This window comes from Homalodisca vitripennis, chromosome 5, assembly GCF_021130785.1.
Source record: "Homalodisca vitripennis isolate AUS2020 chromosome 5, UT_GWSS_2.1, whole genome shotgun sequence".
NCBI classification, from domain to species: domain Eukaryota; kingdom Metazoa; phylum Arthropoda; class Insecta; order Hemiptera; family Cicadellidae; genus Homalodisca; species Homalodisca vitripennis.
In genome coordinates, this window is record NC_060211.1 from 136,568,047 (window position 1) to 136,585,177 (window position 17,131).

General features: G+C 31.4%; 1 protein-coding gene across 1 annotated transcript in view; it reads right to left on the reverse strand.

The window, feature by feature from the left end:
* LOC124362925 overlaps positions 1-13,596 on the reverse strand; it is a 35,749-nt gene extending 22,153 nt beyond the window's left edge. The window contains exons 1-3 of the mRNA XM_046817819.1: positions 13,302-13,596; positions 5,232-5,634; positions 3,821-5,094 (exon numbers count right to left, since the gene is read on the reverse strand). Of these exons, the coding sequence (XP_046673775.1) occupies positions 3,821-5,094; positions 5,232-5,548 (1,591 nt within the window). The 5' untranslated portion in view covers positions 5,549-5,634; positions 13,302-13,596. The remainder of the gene's footprint in view (positions 1-3,820; positions 5,095-5,231; positions 5,635-13,301) is intronic.
* Between the last annotated feature and the right edge of the window lie 3,535 nt (positions 13,597-17,131).

The window sequence follows — 17,131 nt, forward strand, 5'->3', positions numbered from 1 at the left end:
TTGATTTCCCATGGCTTGTTGCAAAGAATGAATGTTCGGCTTTCATTCCAAAGTCTTCATGATGGTTTGTTAGGTTTTTGAAACTATTTCTATTTTTGTATTGACCAGCACAGCCGTCAGTGAAATAATGAACTTGGTTTATTTCGGGATGATTTTCTTTCAGCCATTTCGAAATTTCTTTTTGTACGTAATTCACAAAACAAGTGTCATGTTGTAAATCATCACTTATGAAAACAATGGTTGGAAATTAAAACTTTATCATCCTTTTTCAAGTAGAGACCAACTGGATGAATTGTGCATCCACCTCTGTTCCAGTGATAACTTTGGATTTCATTTTGAATGGTGTAAGAATAATTTTCACTGAAATCCATTACTACAATTGCAGTATTGAAAGGCGGATCTTCTTTCAGTTTTTTGAAAGTTTTAGACTGTGATTTTGTAATATATGAATGTGGGATTAGGTTTTCTACAGATTTGCTCAGTAAAGAAATAAAGTCTTCAACGCTGATTGATTGCTTAACCATTTCTGTCCTGTCAGTATTAACCCATTGGCTTATAATTATTTCTTCTTCTAAATCATAATCTTCGCTCAATTTTGTCGTTAATATTCAATCAGGGCATCATCAGACGGACAGTTGTCACAATGGCGTAGCATACACTCACTGTTTTCAACATTACAAACCAACATCTTGATAAAATCTTCGTAACTTTCTTCAATTTTTACAGCATCTAGTAACAATTTCACATTCTGGTGTATGCTGCATACACATACTGTATGGGTACCTGCTGACCCAGCAAGAACACACCACTTTGGTCTTAAACTGCAAAATTTCGAGAATCTTATTTTCAAGTCGGGGCATTCCCATTTAAAACAAGAGTTAAAGCTCTCTCAAATTACTGAGAATAAGTCTTTTTTGCATATAAATATTTTTTTTAATGCTCACTTTATCTTTTGCTCCGGGCAAAACTCTTGAATTCTCATCACTTTGGTAAAAGTCTGTCACAAGTTTAACTGTGTTTTCGGAGAGTGTGTTACCTTTTTTAGGGTCAGGGATAGCTAGGATACCTCTCGTTTAAGTTTTCTTGCTTGTTTTACCATATATTCGGTCACCTGAAATTCTGTAGCAACTTTTTTCTGGCTCCAAGATTCTGGCACCAAAGTCAGAATCTGGACTTTTTGGGATCTCCCAACAGACATAGTTATTCTTTTAAAAAGGCCCACGAGCTTATCAAAATCTTCTGCTTTTTTGATAACATTTCTTTCATCTTCTTTATCGTCTTCTGACATTTCAATGTCATAATCTAGAGCTTTGGAGATTTTTTTCTTTACTTCTTTTGTTACTTTTTTCAACTTTTCTTTTGTAATACGATCCCTTACTATGTGATGACAAATTATGAAGTTTAATTGGAGTTTAAACCCAAATCATCTAAGGCTGCATTTGTTTGTAAAAGGAAGACATTTCTAGATTCAAATGAATCCAATTCAATCATTAGTTCGTCTTCAGATTCATTTTCAGTGATTTTAGTTTTTTCTTCACAGAAGTTTCGACATGAAGGGCATATCTTTTGTCCAGGTTTAATAAAAGTATTTTTTTCACACAATTGTTTTGAAAAACTTAAAAATACACTTCTTAGTGACTTTTTTATTGGCTTTTTGTGTTTTTTTAATGGATCTATGCATACCGTTTGATATTTTTCAAACACATTGAGAAAGTAGTAGCTGTGATGGGAACAAACATTTTTAAATTCAATTAAATTGATTCCAGATCTAAGTTGAATTAATTCTTTTTCTTCCTCAGTTAATTGTGATACAGATTGTAATTTTTTGGAAAGTGTATAAGTTGTCTGAAAACAGTCTGATTGTTTAAATAGTCCAATGCTACAAGCTTGAGGATTTGTCATTTTGATTTCCGCTTACCCCATTTTAAAGTCCAAGAAGAAAAATAGGTACAACCTGTAACTAGCCTATTCGCTTATTTTTACACAATCACTGAGTCAGAGAAAAATTGACTCTTGTTGATTTCCAAAATTAAAAGGTGCATCTTTACTTCAAAACTATATAGTTTGATTAAAAAACATTTAATGGAAATCACATAGTTATATACTGTAACTGTTATGTTTCACTTTTCACTTAATAAAATTAAAAATCACAATCACTGCACAAGAAGTCTTCACTCACTCAAAGCAAGATCTAAACTGAGGCAGTGTTCAGTGGTTAGCTGTAGAGCTAGGAGCATGAACCAACATGAAAGGATCCTGTTGAGACAAGATAGATGAGTCATACAGGCTGTGTAAATATTAGTGCTTATAATGTCTCTTTTATAAATCTTTGTCATGTCTTAGTTCTGACCCCTTGCTCTATCAATAATTAATTGATTTTAGAAATAATTATAAAAAATAAGTGGATATATAAAATTTTAAACACTTCATAGTTGATACAAACATGATCAGTAGTAAGTAATTTACAATTTATCTTCATAAAGGTTTTGTAAATACTTTTAAATTGAAAGTGACTTGAGTACTAAGTTGAATTGAGTATTTTTATTCTGATAACAACTTAATACAAGAAAAGTTAAAATTAAACTTTAATTTACTTTCAAACCAAATGTTTCAAATTGCGTATTCTTTTAGTTGGTCTGTAATTTTGTTACTCATAAATAATGTTGAATATCAGTCAAACATGTGAAAAAGCCATACATCTTTTTTGTTTATCTGTTAGCCTATGTATCTAGGACTATGTAAAAAAAAATATGAACACTCTACCAGGTCTGAGACCTGAGATATTGCAATTTTAGTAAATCCCAACAACGGTTTTCAAATAAAAAAAAATTCTGATTATAATATTTTTATTATTTTTTGGAGTTGAGATAGGTTAGTGAATGTATTTTTTCTTTATTTTAAATATATTAATTAAATATTATGCAAAGTTTCATGGTGATATCTCAAATAGTTTTCAAGATATTAATTTTTTAAGCTACACGTTACATTGCAAGACGCGAAATCCGAGGCCTAAAATCGTGTGTTAAATTAAGAAAATTAAAAAATGTGTAGAAAAAAAACTATAAGAGATAGAGAAATAAAATTTGGCATTTATCAATAGGATAGCAAATGCAACAATTGTGCCAAGTTTCATCAAAATCTAAAGAGGTGGGTGTCATGACCTGGTTGACTTGACATGGAATGACCCTTCAATGAAAACAGACCTGCACACACAGTCATCTCTATCAGAAAGTTTTTGGCTAAAAATGGCATGGTTCCGCTGCATCATGCACCTTACTTGCCTCACCTGGCACCGTGCTACTTTTCTTATTTCCTCGCATTAAAAAGGGCATGAAAAAGATATCGATTCACAACATCAAAGAGGTGAAGAAAAAAACTAGGGAGGAGCTGTCAGCCGTTTCTAAAGATAAGTACCAAAAATGTTTCGAACACCAGAAACAACAGTGGGACAAACATATTACTTGTAATGGAGAGTATTTTGAAAAGATAAGGTTTATTAGTAAAAAATTTGATAATATATAGCTTTTTTAAAAAATAATTCTTTTGGGTAGCCCCTCGTATTCTAAAACTTGTATTTAAATTAAGTATCTCACATTCAATTGTTAACTATTTAAGATACAAGTAAGATTACAGATATTTACTTTGCTTTGTTTTTGTTTACTTAAACCAGTACCCAGTAATATTATAAGATTATTTTCTATATTAATTTAAAATAATATAAATCCGGTTAATAAATTAAAACTTTTTCTCTTATAATAACTTAGTAAATGATATAAAAATTATATTTTTATCTTGTAATAATAATATTTTCAGTACTAACCTTGAAATGTTACTCGATTTTGGCTTTTCGATGATGTCAGTGGTCTGAAAGTTCTTGAAGATGATGATATTGACAGTTTGGAATCCTGTCTTCTGTTAGGACAACACATACTGTAGCAACTGGACTCGGGCTGAGCAGTATGCATGTAAGATGCTGAGAAAGGAACACTTCGAGAGCGTCGGCAATGCGTTGGAGATGTTGGAACTGACCAGTTGGGTCTCACACAGTATGAACTATTCCAAGTGTCCAATGAGGAAACGGAAGGTTTCATCGAGTGCCTCCTCCTTGTGTTCTCTGACATGTCCATAACTGATGGTGAAGGAATTGACATTAAGGAACCTTGGTAATACTCCCAACTGGGATGTCGATTATTGCAATCACATGGGGACCAGGGAGGTCGGCCCAAATAGCCTGGAGATAGCACACTGTCTGCATTCTTCATGTACGAGAAAGCTCGAGGATAATTTTTGCAAAGATTTGATGTACTAATAGCTTCATTGCATAAGTGATCAGCACTTCTGGATAATTCTGGGACCATGCTTGTAAAATTGATATCTGACAAGAGGACTCTTCTCGCTTCTTGGGTTTTCTCCGATAGTCTTAGTGACTGTTTCCTCGGAGCACAATGACTAACTGGAATAGCAAACTTTGATGGTAACGTTGTGAAGTTATGGGCAACTTTATGGTGGGCAAGAAAACTTTCGGATCTCCAGTGTGCTGGCAAAGCTGTAATATCAGTCTGTGCTTCTGATTCTTGTTTGTTTGAATTTTTCTCAGCAAGTATGGGACGAGTGCTTCTTGGGCTCCTTGCATTTTGAGAAAACTTTACAAGCAACGGTCTAGGAGAACTCTGACTTTGGTCTACTAACTGACTTTTACTTCCACTAACTGCTTCTCGGTGTATTATGGGTCTATAAGGAATGGCATTAGGCAAAGTGTTGCGTCTACAAACCTGAGGACTTTCATCTTCATCGATAACTCCACATTTGGAAATGTCTGTTTCAACAAAAACAGACTGTGTCCAAGTGTGTTTTAAAGTCGAATTGGAAACTACATCTCTTACATCTCTATCCTTTCCTCTTTTTACATGCCAAGCTTCACTTTCTGATATCGAAACTAAATCCTCATGCAGTCCACTCAATTCTTTATCATCAGTTGTAAATATGAGTTCAATGTCATCCAACTCTTCCGAGTCCTCCGACTCACCCTTGCTGATCTGCGGCGTGTCCCAGCTCCGTGTTGACTTGTAGCACTTGATATTGACTGATCTCCATCTTCTTGGACTGATTTTTCAACTTCTTCACCATTTTCTATAGAGGGTTGATCAACCAAACCATTATGTTCACCTGAACCGCACACTTTTGTGTCTCCTTCCACTTCTGTCTCTACATTATCTGTTGGATCCATGCACTTTTTCTTATTCTGATCTGTCATTGGTGGGACAGGAGACAAAGAGATTTCAATTCCTAAAGAGTTAACATTTTCAGAAGATAGAACTCGCTGTCGTAATACATGATTTTCTAGGGATAGTTTCTCTATGGTTTTTTCGTAAACAGCAGGATCAACTTTCCCTTGAACTTGTTGCCTCAGAGAATGCAGTTCAGCTCGTGACTGTTCTAAAGCTGCTCTTAGTGACACAACAGTCTGGTGTAGAGCTCTGACAGTGTCTAAGCTTTGCCTTTCCGTGTACACCACTCCTCCAACTTGCCCTTGATTCCCCACTTCCATTTATCCAACGAAACACTCATTTCTTCCTAAAATACTCTCTTTGCAAAATTGACTTGTTGACTCTGTTGATATAAAAATCCAGCTACCTGGAACAAATTAAAAACATATTATTACACAATATCACAAAAGCACTGAAATGATTAAAACGAATTCTAAAATATGTAAACTACTAAATATTATATGTAGCTTTCACGTATTCATTTTCCTACTGACTAGAGATTCAATTTTATTCAATTATATGTATTGGTTAATGTATACGTTTGTTTCAGTTTACAAACTTTTATATAATTATTTTTCACCTCTTCAATTTTTCTGTAGGTTTTTATTAATAAGTGAAGAATAATTGTGCAAATTTTCTCTTAATACAAAGTTCACAGCAGTAATGTATTAATTAAAACACTGTTTTATATTTCACACATTAACGTAAGTATATTTTCCAACACATGGTTGGTTACCAATCAAAATTCTTACTGCTAGAACACATAAATGAAACTTCTTCCTTTTACTAGCCAATATCAAGTAAGAATCAGAAAAACGTATAAATTAACAACATTAACATTATGTATGCAAAACATATAGATTATTTAAATTTAATGATTCATTAATTATTTTCAAAATGACTTGTTGGTAAATGGAAAGACAAGAGCTGACGTTATTCTTGTCCTGTGTCTTGTTGAGGAGAGAGCTTCTATAGCCATTTCATCCTTGTATCTAAACGTTTTTCCGCGTATATGATAGAAACCAATATATGTTATTATTTGGGTTACAATGGTTTTAATTTAATTTTCAATCTATTTTAATTAATTGTTGTTTTTTAGTTTTTTTGTTGTAATTTATTCTGATGCATACACATGTGCTTAGAATCATCCACAGAACCGAGGCTAGGGTGATGTAATTAACGAAATCCGACCGCAGCAATTTGCTGCGAACATCTGCCTTTTCAAATATGTATAGAATATAGTAATTCTATACATTTTACAAAATAAACATTACATATCTCAAAAGCCAATTGTGATAAATGTGACTTATGTCACAATCAACCTTCTTCAACCACATCTACTCATACGCAAATCAATTTATTCTATAATATGTACCCCAGAAGGTACAAATAATAGTGTCACTTCTATAAAACTAAATAATGGTACTAATACTAATTTAAATATATAAATTTAAAAAATTATAACATTAGTATATTTTAATGTACTATAATAACTTACATCTTAATAATTTTAGATTCTATTCTTCTTTTTAAAGATTAAAGATTAAAGATTTAAAAATTAATTTATTGGTTTTATACTAAAAGATTACTCAAAATAATAAATAGATAATTTAATTAAATAATATTTACCTCTTTTTAATTTTAAAATATCTGTTTGCCTTATTAGTTTTGTTGGTAGATTATGTAAATATCTCACACCTTTGTAATTTGTTTTCTTTTTATAAAATTCGACATTGTGTTGATCAATATATCTTTTAAAACAAATATTATATGTATATTTATTTACATATAATTTTGTAAGTTTTTTAGTATAGAAACAAGAAATTCTTTTACATAAATTTTTTATTCAAATATATGTAACCCACATACTATCAAAATTCTGAGTTCAGAAAAAAAAATTAACAGAATGTGTGTATTTAAATTTTTTCATAAATTTCTAACAACAACCTATTTAAATTGTTTGTTGTTTTTGTTCCACACATGCTTATTCCATAAGCTAAATATGAATGAACCAATGAGAAATATATTCATTTATGTGTGCCTATTTAAATTACTAATTTTTGCTTATTTTTCACAGAGCAAATAGACCAATAGAAATTTTACTACTAATGTGATTTTCATGTTTATCCCGGAAACTAAATTCTAATCAACTATAACTCCTAAAAACTGTGTGGTCTACTTCTTTAAGTCTGCCATCTAGAAAAATGTCATGGTTTAAAATTTTATCTGGATTGTTTAGCAGAAAAAGAAATATAATTAGATTTGTCTGATTTAATAAAAGATTCCTTCTGTTAAAAAAAACCTTAACCTAAGTAGGGTCTAAGTGACCAATATTTGACGAAATTTCAATATTTTCATGCTTTTAATAAAAAAACAAGACATTTGAATCATCAGCATACAGACACAAGGCATCATTTACTCCTTCCTCCATCACACCTGGCAACCTCCAATGTAGTATAAGAACAATAGATGTCCTAGGATAGACCCCTGAGGTACACCATGCAGCAGTATCTGAAGCTGTGATTTATGAGCCCTTGTATAATAACTTTTATTGTAAATAATTGTTTCTTCTATTTCTACACACTGTTTTTTTTTTTGTTAAATAGGAATTAAACCATGCCTGCTCCTTTCCACAGACGGCTAAGCTGTTCAATTTCTTTATTAATTTTACATGACAGGCTCTATCAAATGGTCCGGTAAGATTTTTAAAAATTTCAACTACTTTTTCTCTTTTATCAATTGAATCTATAATGGACTGGATAAATTCTGTATTGGCAGATATTGTTGATTTTCTACGACAAAAATGATATTGTTTGTCTAACAGTTCATTATACTCAAGATGTTTAAAAAGTTAATCATAAACAACTTTTTCAAATATTTTAGAAAATACACCTTTTTTAAAGAAAAGAATCATTTTGCCAACTTTCAAAATACCAGAAAATATTCCAGAAATTAAAGAAGAATTGATTACATCAGGAAAAGGCTTTAGAATAAACTTAATATATTTTTTTAAACAGTATTTCTTGATATACTCGTATCATCATACCTCATCATACCCCGTAGAAAACTTAGTTTTAAATAACAAAACAATTTTTAAACTGATATTAAACTCAGGTTTAAATCTAAAAGACGTCATTGCACAGGTCAAATGTTCACTATTGATATAAATGGAGTTGAGCTGAGGTATGTTAGGTAACACTTGTAAGACAATGGCTGTAACAAAAATCATTTAACAGTGTTCCTATAATAACACATGTTGTTATAAATTGTGGTATTTGAAATAATAGTTTATTAAAATTTTTATTGGACTGTATCAAATATTAAATTATTTTCCAAGTTGTTTTTGGTCTATTGTTAGAGTATAGAATTTTATCATCGAAATTTTTTTTTGAATTTCTATTCATGGAAAATTCCATTTTCTTTTCTTTTATAATTACTTTCTAATTTGTGTTTCAGGAAACAAAATTTTTTTCTTACTATTTCATATTTTATTTATTTGAATATCATTAGTACTTACTTTTGTTCTAAGAAATGATTTTTAATGGTTTCACTAATTTTAGATAAATGTATTTCAAAATATAACTAAAAATACTATGAAAGTTAATATTTCATATCTACCAGCTTGATAAATATCAATCGATCCATGTCTCCCTTGCTACATCTCTTAAAAAGTGTTTTAGTGTTATTTAAAATAAATTTCCTACACAGTTTTTGACATTAATTTTACACAAATAATTACATTTTAACTGTAAAAAGTTTAGGAGTTGAGCATAATGGTCTTATATCTGAGTTATGATATCTTTATATATATATATATATATATATATATATATATGAAATGACGTTTGTTAGTCTCACTAAAACTCGAGAACGATTGGACAGATTTGGCTAATTTTGGTTTTGAAATATTAAATACAAATTTTTTAGAAAAGAAGGTTTTAAACGTGAGAAATATTGGAAAAGTTTCTCAGAATATTTAATAATTCTGCAAAAATAATTTTATTTTATATTGCACCAGTGATGAATAAACCATATAATGCATTGAAAATTATATTTAAACAGTGTTCTAAAACACACATTGATGAACAAAGCTGTCAATGTGTTCCACATAAGGTTATGGAAACTGGTTGTCTCCCTTTTAACAATTTTACCGTAGTTAAAGGAAAAGCAAAGGGATAGCACACAGCTTATCTTGATCAGAAGCAGCAGAATACAAACGACACAGTAGTTGCATTTTGACTAAAGTAGTCTTTTTAAGCTTACATATGCATATATTTTCTTGATCAGGGTAAAAATCAATATTACTTATAGCACCAGAAACATCGCAGACCACAAATAAACGTTTTTAAATCCAAGTTGGATTCCAAAACCATACAGTATATGTGTTTATTTTCGTGGTCAATATAATAACATAAACTTAACTGTGGAACCATAAATAAATTAGAGTGGAAGTGAATTTAATCTGTAGTATCTGACTCTTTTGGGCCTCAGAATTTTTTCAATTGTGGTAAGTTGTGTATTTTCTTTATTCTGACAAAAAAGCAAAATATTACTGCGGCTCTTGAAAATGCTTCATCAAAAAGTAAATTAAAAGAACCAAAAGTAAATGCTTTTTAATCGAAGTTGATTTTATTTCCTTCATCAGGGCACAAGTCTAAATCAACTATGGCACTTGATATAACTTTGATAGAAAATTAATCTAAACAGACAGAAGTTGATACTTTTTTACCACATTAGGTTTTTGAGACTTGTATATGTATATTCATACAACAAAACCGAAAATAGAACCAATCAAAATTGTATTTACGTTTTTAAATCTCTCAACCTTGGATACTGAAATAATATGTACCTTGGACGTCTACATATGCTTTAGAACAATTGTAGGGCTCCAACATATTACATAATCAATGCTTTCACTAAGAAAGCAGTGGTCTTTGATTGAGAAAATTACGTGTGAAGCCATGGGCTAATCTGATATATTTAATTTTGTACAGTCTATATTCGTGATTAAGTTATCTATGGGTGTTTGAGAATCAGCTGTGTCTAGTTGGGAAATCCACCAAATATATTATATTTTTTAAATACATTTATGTTTATACCTCCAGCCAAAATCGCATTGTTTAATTTATTACATAGCTATTGCACAATATACCTAAGTTATTAAAAATGTATCTACTGGGCAGTGATAGGATGATATGTATAAAACTGCAATACAAAAGAAAACCTATCTAGAACATTTTCAGACAGGCACCACTTAAATTCTTTTTTTCCTAAGAGAGATTCAACTGCTGGTAATTTAATACATCTGAAATTAATATGCTCTCTCACCAATACAGTATTATCACTCCACCTACGGAGGAAAGATCAGCAAACGTTGTACTGACATAACTAACAAAACTTATTTTACTGCTGTCAATGTATGTTCAGTGCTAAGATATCTGATTGTATTTCCTCTAACTTTATTTTTTAACACATTTAAGTGGGATGACTTAATGCTGTAGGTTTTGGTGGAAAATAGAAAACTTTTACAATGATTGAGTGCTCCTTGCTTAATACGCCTACTTGCTCCAGCAAAATTATGTAAACTATCAGGTGGTGAGCGCAGGTGATGAAGGCAGGTGCTGTATGTTCTCATTAAAATTGTACAATATTGATGTATTGTACCTATACAAAATACCCAATTGCAACCAACTTGAAGATTGTTTTCAACATAGTAACCTACCTATTTCAACATAAAACAACACCACTAACAAGAGACTTATTTAATTAGGCCTATATACATATTATATGAATTTTATTTTCAACATTTGGTGTCTAACAAAGTGGGCCTTACATCCAACAATTACATTGAACCTCGACATATGGCTACCAACTTATGTACATCATAACAAATTTATCCACAACCTTTCAATTCTAATCCATAAACTTGATCCACACCATAAACTTGATTTTCAATATTTGAGGTCTAACAAAGTGGGACTTACATCCAACAATTCAATTGAACCTCGACATATGGCAACCTACTTATGGACATAACACATTTATCCACAACCTATCCATTCTAATCCATAAACTTGATCCACATCATATAATGCAACAAACATGGGGCTCCACTCTACAATACTTAATCTGAAATTGAGACATATGGCACCACACATGTGGGGTGTTTATTCAACAAAAACTTGAATTACAAGAAGGCTATTAAATAGTAAAAAAGGTAAAGAATGTCTTATCTCACAAGGCGAAGTTAGGGCTAAGAAGACCTACCTGTATCTTAATCTGGGGACTAATGGCTTAACCTCTGTACCACCACTAATGGCCAAGCAGGCAGACTATAAAACGTTATAAATGTATTGACACTCCTTTCCATGAAATGTGTGTTTAATCTGTTAATATTTATTTATTTAATTATTTATTTATTTAAATTTTTTATTTATTATTTAAATATTTATTTAATTTATTAATGTTTTAAGACATTTATAATCTAACTTCACACACACATAAAAAAACACTACAAAGTCCAAAAAATGTATGAATTGTACCGGTATTCCTTCAACTCACTAAATTCACATTCACAACCACTAATTGCTCAACCTATTCCTTATGCTATTTATAATAATCTCTGTTCTCTTTCTTTAAATTCTCTATTTGATTCTCCATTGATTTTAATATTCAAAACTTTGATCACCGATTGGCTGCTATATACTCATTTTGACCCTGAATGTTGTTTGGCCAGGGATGGACCTGACTGATGCCCTCTCCCAACAACTCCTGCTAAGTCAGTTCGAACAGAATGCCTTATTATATTAACATCTATATGCTATACATGCAAATACTATGGAATAAATCATATCCACATTATAATCATCGTATTTTAGCTGTTTGCTCATTCATATTTAAAAAACTACTATTCCAAACATAGTTAAATAACTTGGAAAAACTTTAATAAGCGGCCTACACTCGTTATTCAATTGCTATTATAAAAAAATTCGATATACTATACAACTTTGATATATAAAAATCTTACACAATAGAGTTATAATAAATAAATGACTGTGTAACCAGAAGAATCTTGTACATTACAATTTTTAAAACAAAAATTTTACAATAACATTACAAAACAACAAAACTTAGACATCAAAGCAACCTTACAACAATATTTATAACATGCCCAGCTTGATATTAATAAGTAACCGCTTTTGTGAAAAATCCAAAACTCACATATTGAAGCCACTTAAACAAATCTCACCACTTGTGAGAAATATCTTACAAAATTTAATCATATTCATTGCCAACTACTATAACTAATAAGTTGAAATCATATGCTAAGTTAAATAAATTGTAATATCGAATTATTCTATGGATAAAAACAATCGAACCATTCGATAATAGCAATTGAATAATGAGTGTAGGTCGCTTATTAAAGTCTACCCTAACTTTTTAATTTGTTTACTTTCAACAAAATTTTAAACAACTCATGCTTATACACAGGCTATGCTGCTCATGTCTAAGGCATTCTTTTTAATTAATTTTGTCAATAATGTTAATAAATTTGTATTATTTATATAAGTTATATTAAGTTGTTTTAATGCTATTGTTTTTCTATCTTATTTTAAATATTTACTCTAAAGTTTTTTTTATATAATTACATATTCGTTATAATACTATGCTAAAGGAATAAATAAATGATTTTATTTTATTCTTCTCTTATCACATTACTTTTAAAATAGCCTAGCAAATAATGTCTGAGCAATATATTAAACTGGCTCGTTTTTCTATTTAGACCTAGGTTTCTTATCCCAAAATAGCTAGATCAATATTCATCAATTCACTAACAATTAGTAAAGATTAACTTTAATTAATAAGAACTAACAATTCCTTGCTATAGGTAGGACTAGGCTAGACCCAGTTGTATAAAAACAACAAATAAATTACAGGAGTATGCAAAAAAAATACAAATAATTACTTTTTCGGCTGAAATAAAATAAGTGCATAAAAATTATACATTAACAAAAAATAATAAGTACTTCTTACCAGCAAATATGACAAGCTTATGAAATTTTCGCCCTATCCACAGAACGCTGTTCTCTTGAATTATGCTGAACCATTTTTACTGCTGCGTTAATTTTAGCCATTAAGAGATAGAATACACATTATGAAATCACCTTATAAAACAACTTTCAAGACAAGAGAGTTTATAAAAAAAGCCACTACATGAATAACACAAGACAACATAAATTACTATCATTTATCAACAACAAAGAATGCTACAATAAACATTTTATCAAAGGGGACTGCACAGACAGAACAGATGCAGACGACGAAATCGACTTTCCCAACCAATGCCTTTTCAATTAGGGGGATTTGAAACATAAACTCGATCAATACATTTTCACAAAGATATAACATATATTATTTCATTGGATGTTGCAAATGTGGGCGTATTGCATACAACAATGATAATAACATCTAAGGGATGCAATGTTTTATTTATCTATTCAAACTGTTTAGTATTATATTTATATTGAAACCACTTATTTGTAATTATAATAGTGTCTAATCTAAACTTTAAGGAATTATTAATTAGGCTAAAACGAAAATCAACCTGTAAATTATGCTCTAGCCATTGTCTGACGTTTGAAGCAACGTTAATGAAATAAGGGATATATAGAAGAAACAGGAAAGGAATGGCATCATTTGAAGTAATCTGGCACCTATTGTACAGAACCCGTTTAAACTTATCCTAATCCACACGCATGGACTAAGTGAAAGGACTACCCGACACCTCAAACTCCAATTCTAGTAGTCATCGTGTTCCATGTTTAAAACTTTTACAGCTGTTACTGAAAATCTTACTAAATTCCATTAAACTATCCAAACGTGAGACTAATTTATTTATTGCTTAAGAATTCATCGCTCTTATATAATCAATTTCTGCACTAAAAATTCATACATAACAATATCTAACATGGTCATATTATATAGGTACATCAAATTATTGTATTTTCAAGGAAAGACCAGTTTCAACGACTTGCTATACGAACACACAAACACTTTATTTAAATGCAATACCCTCAACGCAGGAATATCCTTATGGGAATGTCAATTACACTTGATTGTTGCCTCTTTCGTTAAAGTTAATAACTATTAGCACATACCCGCGGCTTCGCCCGCAATGTTCACAAATTTTCTCTTTTTATTGAATTGAACCTGACTAAAAAGTATGCATACAAGTCTGTATGTATTGTTTATCAGGGTTAAAACGCAAAATCAAATATGGTGTCGGAAATATAATTAACTCGAACCAGAAATACCTCTACAAGCCCAACCCCCAAAATAATAGCCAATTGCAATTCCTCTTAACTTTTGATCTATGATATATTCTTACGTCTGTTTCAAAACCATCAAAATGGAAGGCGTGTTATAATCTCTCTTTCGGAAAAAGGAGAATGGGGAAATTTAAGAATGGATAGGAATTATACCCTAACTTGGGTGTAATTAGACATGATTAGTGCCTTTATAGGTTTATGTAAATATACAATAGTTGATGTTTATAATTTAATATGTATAATATAATATTCAATATTTATAATCTTTGTAAATGTGTAACATATATATTTAAATATGTGATAGCAATTATTAATTGATTAGTCTAAAAATTAATTTAGCTAGTCAATAAAATTAAAAGTTTTTTAAAATGACAAGTAATCGTATTTATAGTTATATGCATTCAATTATTTTTCTTTAGCTATCATTGGTTCAAATCATGTCGATAACTTATTTATCCGAATCCATAACAGTTCAACTTAATCCGTTTTGGCCACAGTCCTGGACACAGTGTAATACGAGAAAATCTGGTATTGCGCTATTGGGCTTACACTTTACAGGTGCAGACTGAATTGCCACTCAGTGACTGAGTGAGCTGTTCAATTCACGAGAATTGTGCACGAGCGCCTCAAAATATGGTTTCAGAGGCCTGAAACGGCTCGTAGCGAAATAGCAGGTAGAGACAGCTGAGCAGTTCCTAATACCACAGACGAACTCCGAATATCTGCTGGCCATTCTTAAGGCCAAGTCACACTGCCGTGGCGTCGCGTCCGTCCATCTGCGGATGGATTTTTAAAATAATCGCTAACTATGTTGTCAAATAGGACAAGTCACACTGACATAACCGACGTGGCGCAACGTTCGTCGCGTCGGCCACCGTCTGCTGCGCTATCCGGCTGGAGCGATCCTTGGCCGACGTCGGTGATGCTACGAAGGCTCGCGCATGCGCATAAAGCACCTCCCCAACCCCCTCACCGGGGCACCGCGCGCTCTTGCCACTGCCTACTCCTTTTATTTTATATTTTTAATAATTTGTTTAAAAAAACCCTTGCGCGAAGCTCTAAAACAGCCCGACACTCCAGGATGAAATGATCGCCAGTTCTAGGGTTAATGAATACTCTGGTGTCATGTTTATATGCAATCATTTTATTTGTTATTTTTCATATTATGTTTGATCTATAACAAAATTAAATAGGCCTTATTTTAAAAACATAAAGACTTATTACAAAACTGAAAACACCAACACAAAAATTAAAAAAAATAATCCTTTCAAGTGCATCTTATATATAAAAACCAATAGTTTTAAAGAGGTATATCAAAGTATTGAATGCCCTAATTACTAAGTTCATAATAGAAATAGTATTGCATGTAATAATGAAAATATAATTTTGATAATAATAATTATTAATGAATACGCTCCAGAACAATAAATTAATTTTGTACAGCTATAACAAACTAGTAATTCCACTATCAGTGTATAACTAAACAAATTCAAAGTAGTTGAAATGCATAAGCAACTCCTAGAAAGACGTGGCGTTGGCCGCCGACGCGGATGCGTGTCTGGTAGTTTGACGGGATTCGAGACTGTCGCTGCATACGTGGACGTTCATACTATGGATGGACGGACGCGACGCCACGGCAGTGTGACATGGCCTTTACAGGGTCGTAACTTTTGTGGGTTAGCAATGGGTTAAGGGAGGGAAGGGCAGTTGGGCGAGGATATGGTTGTGACTCTGTTGGCATGCATGCGAACAATGTAAAACCATGTACACTGGCTGTTCACACTAGTCCCTTAGGGACGATATCTTCTCAGAATGATTCATAATCAAGGGTTGAGCTTATATACAACTTTTGCGAAAAAGTCATGATAATAACTGATCTTTATAGTAAGAATGTATTTGTCTATCTTAATTTATTCATTACATTATAGGCAAATGTAAAATCTCATTCCCTCAACCCGATGGAAGCTCTACACCAAGCCTTATTACGTAGAATTGGAATCACTCATTATAAACCCACAATTAGGGTGTTGAGGAATGTCAGTAACAACGAAGATACCCAATGATAAAGTCAGTCATTGAGTTTTCAGATGCTGTTAAAATTTACAAATTCAGTTCCAACAAGACCTGATTCAACTTCCTAGAAGCCGCCAGTACAATAGAACGGATATAATGGCTGATCAATCGCATCTCTAGTGACTTTTATCCTGCCCCTTACTCATTCTGATAATACATTTTCTTTAGTAAATAATAAAAACAAGATATGAAATAAAAACAAAATATGAAATAAAAACAAGATATGATTCCATATCTTGTTTTTATTATTCACTAAAGAAAGTTTATTATATTGTTTTTGATTGTTGATAGGCCTAGTTCAATTGTTTTGCTGGTAATTCCTTTTTGTTACAGATGCAATGTTATTGATATCGTTATGTATGTGGTATTGTTTTCTATGAACCACAATTTTTGGCTGACGTTTTGATTTTATATATTTTGTTAAAATTATATGGTTATTATTTAGATGTGAGTCAGCTATCA